General features: G+C 41.8%; 1 protein-coding gene across 1 annotated transcript; it reads left to right on the top strand.

Annotated features, from left to right (window-relative positions):
• The first annotated feature begins 9,447 nt into the window (after nucleotides 1-9,447).
• On the top strand, nucleotides 9,448-11,157 carry LOC136445757 (immunoglobulin superfamily containing leucine-rich repeat protein-like). Its single transcript, XM_066443894.1, has one exon. It carries the CDS (start codon nucleotides 9,448-9,450, stop codon nucleotides 11,155-11,157), a length of 1,710 nt encoding a protein of 569 aa, XP_066299991.1.
• The last annotated feature ends 360 nt before the right edge of the window (nucleotides 11,158-11,517 follow it).

Here is an 11,517-nt window from a genome sequence, read left to right as displayed (position 1 = left end):
AATACGCTTCAAAAATGACAATTATTTGTAATTTCATGCAAGTATACGGAGTCTCTGGCTAATAAAGAATACGTGGTCGTCACCTCCTTCATGAACTTGTCAAATGGTAAAGAAACTGCATTTCACAAGAGACTTTCTAAGTTACCACTGACGAACTCGTGATCGCAAATTCATGCAACTGAATTGTATATGGCAAAGAATACGTGATCGTATTAAGTAGTGAAACTACGAGACTAAAAAGTTAGTGAAATGTCCTTTATGAACTTGAACTTCATTGTGGAAATTTTAGAATTATTACAGACGAACTCGTCTTCGATGTATCATCAATCTCAAACAGAGGTCTAAAAGTTAAAAGAACATCCGAGAGCTGCAAAAACGATAATGGATGTACGTGTTGGGGGTGATGAATGGTGCGGTGAATGATCAAACACCCACAGACGGAGACAGATGTACAAAAAAACGACATGAGTAGGTGCGGTCATGCCGCATGGCCCTCTTAGAAGCTGCAGATGTACTGGCTGTCAAAGTGCTTTAAAACGGTTCGCTTTAGCGAAGTTGTTGAAAACAACAACCTTGGTCCAAGGGCAAAATGAGTGGGATTCCAGTTGTCCAGTTCCGGTAGCAGCACTTATGGTGGTTGGCAATGGCGTCTGTAATGTTCAATCAGGTGTATTTTCGATGGAACCACGTAACACACCCATTCCACTAGCGCGGCGACGTCGCAGCGACAGAGCACTCAACGAAGTTCATAGATTAAAAAATGAATCTGTTTACGCTTTGTGTGTTTTGCTGTTTTCTTCTTTTTTTAAACTGCCCAGCCCCATTGCTTTTCAGTGATACTTTTACATTTTGCACTATATTCCAATTATGAAGTCAAGGGTTACACAAATAAAAAATTTACATTCTAGGTCGTAGCAAGGTCGCAGTGCGATCATCGTCTAATGGAATGCGAACCTTAAGAGGTGTCTAGAAATACATATCTAAATCAGTAATAATCGAGCTATCTTCAGTCACTAGTTGTTCTTGATTAACGTATATTATATATTTACCATATATGATATACCTTAGCACACAATGTGTCAGTATAGACAGCTAACACATGATGATGAACTATAGAATTCGAGAGCAATTAGTTTGCTTTACTCTATCATTTAGAGTTTGAATAAAAGAATTGAAACCACATGGAGAACAAAAAATCCAACACAAATTGCTGTTGAAAATATTCTGGTCTTTTTATATAGCCACGCAGATGCGGCTTGCACAATGTTCATGCTCATTGTAAAGATTTGCCTCGGGGTGGTCACAATAAAATGTTACTCAAAAATAGGAATTTTTATCACATAACACAACACTGCAAATGTTTCAACTCGTAAAAGTTGTTATCACTCCTCACCACTGTTTACCATAAAGAACGGATCTGGTCTCGGTCTGCTTGACAGATTTAAGGAGCACCTTCACGAGCGAAGCCTTTCGACAGATGTGATGAACTATCCGTTTTGTTTACTAATGGTGGAAGTACTGCTTTTTCAGTACATGGAGGCAGGCCTGGATAACTCTGCCATTAAAGGTACCCTGCATGGGGTTTAGCTATCAATATTCTTTCCTTTCATGTATAAATCAGACCAATTCACTCTTGTACGAACACACTGTTTTATTTGACACCCAATACGCGAACAACATGTTACTTTTCGATTACGCTTTTCAAAATGGCTCGGCAACTTCCCAGGCCATAAAAGCTACCCTGCATGAGTTTAGCTACCAATTTCCTTTGCTCTTATGTAAACATTGGACCATTTTCCTCTTATATGAACACGCTGTTTTTACTTGATGCCCAGTACACGTGCCACATGTTTTCTTTTCGAATGTGAAGGCCACTTTTGGAACACACTTAAGCTTTTCAAAATATTTCGGCAACTTCCCAGGCTATGAATTGCTACCCTGCACGAGTTTAGCTACCAATTTCCTTTGCTCTTATGTACACATAACACCATTTTCCTCTTGTATGAACACACTGTTTTTACTTGGTGCCCAATACACGTGCCACATGTTTTCTTTTCGAATGTGAAGGCCACTTTTTGAACACACTTGAAAGCTTTTCAAAATGATTCGGCTACCTCTCAGATGTCCTTCAAAGAATGTATTGAGATGTTGTTGCCTTCAACTTTCAACTAATATTGCGTTTGATGACAAAACGCTTTTATGACATGTACGCGTGCAGCATATTTTCTTTTCTAATGTGAAGGCCAATTTTTGAACACACTTAAAAGCTTTTCAAAATGGTTCTCAGGCCTTCTGAAAATGTATGGAGATGTGGTTGCCTACAAGTAACATTGCGTTTGATGACAAAACGCTTTTACGATAGCCTTGAAGCTAAAAGGTCGGTTGGGCTCAAATTTAGGATCATTCCTGTACTTTAAGGTAGTGTCAGACCAATCTTCGTGGTTTTAAAATCAATAAAGATAACACATTGATACAACACGTGGACTGGTATGGTCCACTCACCATTAAATAGAATCGTGAAGTATTCCCTAGCATGCTTGGCGGCTAAAGATGTGTACTTGTACAGCATACCATTTCAGTTGGCAGGTATACAGAGAAGACCTTTATGAAAGTCCAATAAATCTGGATCCTGTGACTCCCCACCAAGATGTAATGTACTGTAAGGTGTAATTTTCGTGTCTGGTCTGCCAAACACTACGAGAATCCTGAGAGGTCGTTGCCCAGTTGCTTTGGCGAGTTCATATTACTTAAAGTTAAAAGTATGTTTTAGATATGTACATATACGATGTACGTTGAAGAGAACCTCATTGAGTATCTCAAATAAATGTTCTGGTATCTAAGGGTGTAATTTTCTTGTCTGGTCTGCCAACCAACCTGACAGAATGTTGCCCAATTGATTTGGTGAGTTCATATTACTTAAGGTTGTTAGTATGTTTTAGATATGTACATATACGATGTACGTTGAGAGGAACCCCATTGGGTATACCAAATAAATGTTGTGGCATGTAAGGGTGTAATTCTTTTGTCTGGTTTGCCAACCTAACAGGACGTTGCCCAATTTGTTTGGCGAGTTCCTATTGGTTAAAGTTAAGAGTATGTTTTAGATATGCACGTATACGATGCATGTTGAGATGGAATCCCCTTGGGTATCCTAAATAAATGTTGTGGCATGAAATTATAATGTCAAAACTATTCATCATTTGTCAACACAGTGGATGTAATACCCACCCCAACACCACTTCAATACATTCTTGCGGAAATAAATGACATTTTCCCAAAAAGTGGCACCCATTTACGAGTAAGTTGATTTAGATAAACACCTTGTACGCTCTGGTGACTGTAGTATTACATAACACAAGTATACGATTAAGACAGAGAATGCAATTACATACAATATTGATTAGAAATGTTTCCCTGTGAATATTACTCAAAAGCAAGCTGAGAACCTGGTGGGAACAAATTATTTGTAATCTATTGGTTGGTTATTGTTCTGTAGTCCCTTAAATTATGGATCCCATGCATTTATTCAACATTTCGCAATTGAATAAATGGCCATGTTGGCATAGATTCAACACTTTATGTGCGATTGTAACAAATGGCCCGGTAGTTGGGCATAACTTTCAATATTTCCAACTAGATCCAGACGAAGAATAGCAGGAGGGTTGACTGATATGAATATGCTGCCGACTGTCTCTGCAAAAAGTCGATAGATTTTGATCTATTTTGACCTGTTATGACAGGTTTAAATGGCACGTACTAGAATTTACGTAAAATGAGCTTTGTGCATGACTTTGATTGCTTGTCTGGTGCAATTTACTGGTCTGGGATCTGAAATATGTCAAATGGTTTAAACATTTAGTTCCTTGATTCGTGGCTCTATTTATTCATCATATCACAATTGAATAAATGCCCTTTTTGGCGTGGATTCAACACTTTATGTGCGATTGTATCACACGGCCTGGAAATTGGGCATAACTTTCAATATTTCTAACTTCGAGCCAGACGCAGAAGGTTTGACTGATATGAATGTGCTGCCTCTGTCTCTGCGAGAAGTCGATATATTTCGATTTTTTTACTAGCTATGATAGGATTGAATGATACGTACCCTAGATTCACGAAATACGAACCTTTTGTATGACTTGCATGACGTTGACTGCTTGCTTAGCGCATAAAATATGGCATGGGACTGGTATTAAGCAAAATAGCTTGGGATGGTTGGGATTAAACATTGGAAGCGAGATTTAACATCATAGAATCTCATAGTATTAGGGATGTCCCTAGCCCTATATCTCAACTGGCAGAAGGCTCACAATTACGAGCCTGGTCCAAATAGGTGGTAAATGGGAGACCCTGGTTCAAATCCTGGGACAGGGCATCTCGTTTGGGGCTGCACATGTCTTTCGGAAGGGACGTAAAATGGGGGTCCCGTGTTAAAGAAGGTGCCTCGATCACGTTAAACGGGAAGGGCTGGCAACCCCTGCCTTCAAAGATATACCCTGCTACTGAAACAGCAAGGAAACTTGCTGCCCTATGTGCCATTTGGCACTACAAGGTGAAACAACACCAACAATCTACGTATTGACACTGGTATATAAAACATCCATGCAAACGTCTTTACAACGGAGTACTGGTATGCTGTACTGATGGCTGCTGCTTAGCTATTCAACGACATATGCACACTGCTTCACCAGAACAAAGCATAATTGTCCGGAAATCAAATACAAGCGCGGAGGAAAACGCAACAATTCACCCATACAACGCTGAATATATACTTCAAGTTCATCATTGACAAGAATACAGAACCAAAAGCCAGCGTTCTAAAGGGTAACTAAGAGCTGGTAGCTAAAAGGAACCGTAATGCCTTTGAAGTAGGCTTTGACTGATAGGCTATTAGTGGGTAGTTATAGACGCGTGCTTTTAAACTACTTCTGCTAAATGCGCCTCTCTCCAGGGGTAGAGGATTTGCCAATTGGAATCGATTGTAAAGGAAGACTGGGTTGGATTATGCAACTTGTTATAGACAACAAGCTACACAGAGTCAAGGAACACCTCCAATGATGTTTAATCCATACTTGGGCAACCGTGGCATGTACATTGTAACTACATGCTTAACCAATAAATAAAAAATTTAATAAATCCATCCTTAATCATTGATGGGATTGTATAATTGTGTCATACGATAAAAACGTTTTAAAAGGCGTGATGTTTCTGGTCAATGGTTGTCATTGATACCATCAGATTTTATTTGAAAGCGAAATTAGATTTAAGGATGTCACACTAAAATGCTAACCCTTAAGTACTAAAAGTCTATTGTTAATTAATTGCTAATCCCCCTTTTCAAACACATAGAAACATAACTGGATACATTGTCTACAATTTATTCATTCTTGCATGACATCAGGTATATGAAATAGCCTGCTTTGACATTTTCTTGTCCAATTGTATTGTCTTACACAGCGATTGGCGCAATAGAAAACTTTGCTTGGAACCTTGTGGAGCACTCTGAAGAGCTTTGTGCAAATCTCTCCATATCCGTTAAGTACAAACGGTTTTGAAATCTCAGTAGTACAGTCACGTCTGCTAGTGTGTTGTTTATTCTCAGTCTCACAATTCTGATGTTGATTTCCGCTTGCTGTGTTCCGTTTGAGGCTTTATTCTTTAGCTCGTTGCGTAATTTAGTACCCTAGAGTACAATGACGATAATTCATAACTTACATAATATTCGAAATGCTGCACTAACTAGAGGTTTGATGAAAACAAAGGAGCCATAATTCTCTCACAAATAACATGAAGATGAGTTTTTGATGTTAATTTTCGATGTAAATTGTTTAGATGAAAAATTTTAGAGCTATGTTATAAAAATACATCAAATTACGTTGATCCAGTTTCGACTCCCCGAGGTTGTGTTTAAAGTCATAGGACAGAGTATATTTTCATGCATTTATCCATATCTTAGTGTTGTCAGATTAATACAACATTAAATTCTAAACAAGAAATATAGGACTGATCAATTAACGACTACGCATACAGCTGAGAATAAGTACAATTAAGCCCACATGACGTAACAAAAATAGAAATTCAATTTGCTTCATTGAGCTTAATTAGTATAACCAGCAGGTGCGTTATAATACTATACAATCATTACATATTACCCGGAGAAACTTTTGGTCCAAATTACAGCATTGTACAGCACTCTCTTTTGTATGCCATTATCAAACCTAGAAACCCGCCGAATCTATTATTAAGGCAACCTCAAAGAGACTGGCATATGAAGCAAAGGAGACTTTCAACGACTTCAAAGACTCTTCCAATCGCCTCTTCATTTTCAGAGCTTATTGTGAAGCATTTGGTCGATTCGATTTTCCCGTCTCGTTCAAGGGTAAGTAGCATTGTCCTGCATCTTTATGAGACTTTCCGTTGGGAATGTAATTAAATACCAATGCTCATGAAAAAGGCCGTTGACTACAAGTGGCACTTAGACTATTGCATTTACAGTTGAAGACACTTTTGGACACTCCTCCTAACTGTATTCCGTCAGTCATGCCCTTTTTCGGTCAGTCTCAGTCAATTCCATCAAAATGTTCCAACATCTTCAACCACACTCCTAACAGGCCCCAACGTTGAGCCCTTAAGAAACATGAATTTACTCGCAAGACTGATGAGAAAATTAGCACCTGGCTTCGGCGAGGGAATTCTTGGCGGACGGAGCGTAAAGCTGGAGATCCCGTGTTTGAGAAGAGCGACACCTCAAGCACGAGAAAGAACCCACCACACTTATCTAAAACACTATGTGTAAACACCTATGGCTTTGCGAGTGTACCGAACCTTACAGTCCGGTCTTATGCAGCTTGCACTTGCTGTACAAACTGATGTCAAGCCTTACAGCAGGGTACTGATTATGCGATGCAAGCAATTGCAAATCATTGTGTTTCATCATCCTAAAGCAATGATCTGTAAATAAAAAGTGGTTAGGCCAAATAAAAGATTGTTGTGATTCTGTTTACGGTGCTACAAAAATTAGGGTCGGTCGGTAGGGATTCTCTCCTTTCTTTTTTTTTTATTTAGATTTCGGCCGAAGTCATTCAAGTGCATGTCATACAGTTTAACGTTAAGAATCGGAATGCATCAGGACACTTGTATTTGGTTGACATGGTTTATTTATTCAATATTTTACAGTAAAACAAACAAACAGCCTTGCAGGTAACCATTGGTAACCTGAATTGCGCTGGAGGTTACAGTTAAATATATACATTAAACAGAGAGAGATTACAGTCAGATAGTCTAAAATCACAATTTCTATTGTATGATTCATTTCATCTGTTCGTATTTTCATCTGTTCGTATTTTCAACATCATACTGTATTTGTACGTATATATAAATACATTTATAATCACAAGTATATCAATAAACTAAACAGATAAGTACAATGTTTACTTAACATTCCTACACCAATGGTTGAGCATGAAATACAAGAACTCTACAAGAGAATATGCAACACTTGCTGGATTCTGTTTTGAATTTTCTTCAGCCAGATGTCAATTTTATGTACCTTGCCAGCGGTTGACCGAAAAAAGGGCTAGGGTCGGCAGGTTTTTATAGGGTCGGTCGGGTGACCGGAAACACTATTTTTCCTAGGCCTTACAGAGACAACCTCCCATTTGTCAAAAGGTTGTCGAAATTCAAACGAATTAAGACAATTCCAGTTTTGCGGTCCTCCATCATTACTTGCTTGTCGCCGACATGGTATCCCGTTAATGACACGTTGGAAGCCTTATTAATCCCACTCGCTCGCTGTCACCACACGGAAATAGATAGCCAGTCGCTTAATGAAGAAGAAGAAGCGTGTGTTGATGCGAGAAATGAAGTGTATAATTGTATTGTCAGCAGCCAAGATACATGGAAACCCACGCACGAATCAAACGGCTCGGTTGTTTCCTTCTGAGTACTGACAACGGATTGCCTTGTTGCGTAGTATACTATAGCAGAAACGGAATACAACATAGAGGTATTCTCAAATTATACAACGCCAGTATTCAAATACTAGTGGGCTAATACATGTACAGCGCTTGCCAAAGTAGTGTCTGATTGGGCTAAAGAATGTGTTGTTAACGTTGTTATGATCATTTCCATCTCTTTTCTTGTAATCCATACGTTACTTTTCCACTTTATTTGTCATTAACACTCGCAAAAGTATAAAAATATTCTTCATAAAGATTTTGTCTCTTTTCATACGTTTCCAATCTTCATTAAAGATATAGATAATCTATCATTTTTTCTACTTTTGCAATTCATTAATGAACACCAAACCAACATCCAACCCAGTCTGCGTTCAACCTTCAGTCATTAGCCGGGTTTTTCATTAGATTAGTAAATGTTAAACCATGGTTCCATTGCAAAATTCATCACCGAACTTGCTCAAAAACGAACAGCCCGAGTACTGTTATAGGCAATGTAGCTAAACTAACACTGCACCCTCATCTGTACACTGCACCCTTACTCTCATCTGTACAATGAAAAGATCAGAACGAAACAGGCGCAACCATACAATCAACTTAAAATATGCGAAATCCCGCTCAATTTCTGCAAGCCTTGTGTGTAGTATTTGGGATAGAGGGTTGGACCTTCTCCGAGCCACCTGGACGGCTGTGCCATTAAACACGTACCGCCCCCTCCGATAAATAGGCCCGCGTCTGGCCGAACCCCGCTACGTGGCCTCACAAGCTAATGAGGTACCATGGATCGATTCGGCCAGCTGGTTGCACAAAATAGTCCCCATCACACAGTTGGCGGAGAGTGTTATTCATTTCTGGACGTGTCGACAGTATTACAGACATTGTCTCGTACGGCGCTTTCCCGGCCGCTTCTTGTTGTGAAGCTTTTTCGGGCGCGCGTGTTAGTTTGCTTTTGAGTTTTTTTTCTCTCCAGTACTCCGTGGTAGGCGTGCAATTGTGCTAAGTGGAAGATCACCGAGTCAGCGGATCCGTTGATAAATGGGGTCAGCGCGAGAAGGGGTACCATTGTCCGGATTAGACGCGCCCAATGTGGGAGTGTGATTTGAATCCTGGCCGCCAGGAGGGAAAAGGCTTAGACATTAGACGGGCTGAGGTAAGCTGCTCGTAACGTACCTTCCGTAGTTTGCGGCTTACGTCCCTTCACAGATGGGTGTGCTGTGATCACTACGTGCGCTACGATGACGCCGACGCGACGTGGCGACCATGCAGTATGTCTTTCCTTAGCTCCTGTCATCTCTGTCTGCGGATGAGCTGCCCTACGGACTGGAAGCCTGGGCTCTGACAAATTTGCCGTCAGCCAGCGAAGTAGGGACACAGAGCCACGGGGACCCACACCGCTATACTTCAACGGTAAGCACCCCCTAGCATACTATTCGTTATGCCGTTTGAATTGTGAACCAGCGCTCTCGACAAGAGAGGACGGGACGATGGGGAAATGTTTGTGCCAATGGGCGCCGCCTTGTACCGTGCTGTGTTCGCGCTTCGGAGTTTCACGATGTTAAGGCCGACCATCATGGCCTGCTTAGTTCTATTGATATTTGCGGAGCTGCTGGATACATCAGCACAGGCTGCTATGACGTGCCCGAAGGAATGTAACTGTATAGAGGAGGACCACCATGTCTTGTGCAACGTCCGTGGGCTGAGCACCATACCCAGGAACTTGCCCAGGGAGACGACAAAGCTGGAGGTGACTTGGAACAACATCAAAAGAATACCAGAGGACGCTTTCTCCAACCTGACTAACCTTGAACTCCTCCATTTACAAGGGAACTCCATTAGCAACCTGCCGTATAGCGCATTACTGCGACTGCCAGAACTCACCTTCCTTGTGCTCAGTGAAAACCACCTTCGTGACTTTCCATGGGGCGCAATCAAAGACAAAGTCGAGTTAACTCAATTAGCTTTGAACAATAATCAACTATCCTCAGTTCCACCCAATGCGTTGAAGGGGTTGCGAAACCTCCAAAGGTTAAGTCTGGAGGACAACCAGTTTTCGACTTTCCCCACGGATTTTTTCCGAGGCTTGCCGTCGCTGAATCGCCTGACTCTTCATAATAACCCGCTGAACTGTAGCTGCGGCATGCGGTGGTTGAAAACCTGGGTTCAGGCCAACATGGACAAAGTGCCGAAAGCGAAACAGATCGAGTGCGCCTGGCCACCGCATCTCAAAGGAAGGCGACTCATAGAGGTAAATTTTACTTGTCAGCCTCCACCAATTTTCGTTTACCCAAGAGAAATTATCGTACTAGAAAGATACACAACGGCGGCTCAATGCATCGCCCTTGGGGAGCCGAAGCCGTCGATAAGTTGGGTTTCCCCCGATAGACAAGTCATCGGAACGTCCAAGGGACGAATACGGTCTCTAGGGGCTGGAGTTCTACTCCTCAACCGTGTTTCAATAGAGGACAAAGGGACGTATACGTGTGTAGCGTCAACGCCAGGAGGCTCCTCTGTAGCGCATGTGGTAGTTAAGGTGCAGACAATGACGAGTGCCGACGCCCCGCAGGCGCTACCGTCCTCAACACTCCAGCCCCCGACTGTACCCCAGAACGGAAACAGCCTGAAAGACCAAAAGATTCAACCGATTTCGGTTCGAGCCGAAAACGTGTCCCCCTACGGAGCCAACATCCTAGTAACGTCAAATACAAGCTACAACAACGCCGGCCCCTTGCGAGTGTATTACCGCGTCAGATCTGATAAACTATCTCCCGGGTACACATTTCTACTCAAAGTTGGGGTCAGGAATTACACCTTTCAAGAGTTCTCTCCATCGACTGAGTATATCGTCTGCATGAGTCAGAAGATCGAGCCAACGTTGGAGGAGTGCGTCGTGTTCGAAACTTTAGCAGAAAAGAAGCCGGACTACACGGCGTATATCGCTCTTGCCGTGTGCATAGGGAGTCTGTTCTTGGTACTTATTTTCTCGGGACTGGGCTACTGCTGCGCGCGCTGTCGGATTAAAAAGAGGCGGGGGCCCGGGGACCACCATTCCCCGCCCCAGTCACACTCCCGAGACACGGACCTCCACACCGGCATCAGCCTGCCAACCATCTCCCAGCAGGCCCACGAGCACATGATCCCGCCTCCAAATTACTTCACCAAGTACGAGAACGGGTTCGTTATTAGCCGTAGTATTGAGGTATAGAAAAATGATATACTAGTAATAATTGTACCAGACTTATCATTCTGTGTTGTTCTGCTGTGATGAAAAAAGCTAATCAGAAGATATTCCCTATTTGAAATCAAAAAGCAGACTATTAATTTTGTCTCAGACAGGAGAAATTATCACAGCGTATAGCTTGGACATTTTAATCAGCTGAATGTAGAATTCATGTAGGGGAGCGTGTGTGACAGTGCGTTGAGACAAGCCACAAGGCGGCCGATCTGAATTTCGATTGGCCCGTAGGAAGAGCGCTGTAATCCCCCTGACATTTTGTACAGATGTACAAAGTTGTAAATATGTAAATTGTGGATTGTGGTAGGCTTTGTGGTTCCTTTAGCTGTC

The sequence above is a fragment of the Branchiostoma lanceolatum genome, chromosome 12 (assembly GCF_035083965.1).
Source record: "Branchiostoma lanceolatum isolate klBraLanc5 chromosome 12, klBraLanc5.hap2, whole genome shotgun sequence".
NCBI classification, from domain to species: domain Eukaryota; kingdom Metazoa; phylum Chordata; class Leptocardii; order Amphioxiformes; family Branchiostomatidae; genus Branchiostoma; species Branchiostoma lanceolatum.
The sequence above is the reverse complement of the archived record's forward strand: the minus strand, read 5'-3'. Positions and strand labels throughout refer to the sequence as shown.

Excerpts from the sequence above, each read along its gene's own strand:
- LOC136445757 (XM_066443894.1), top strand. The coding sequence starts at position 9,448 with ATGTTTGTGCCAATGGGCGCCGCCTTGTACCGTGCTGTGTTCGCGCTT.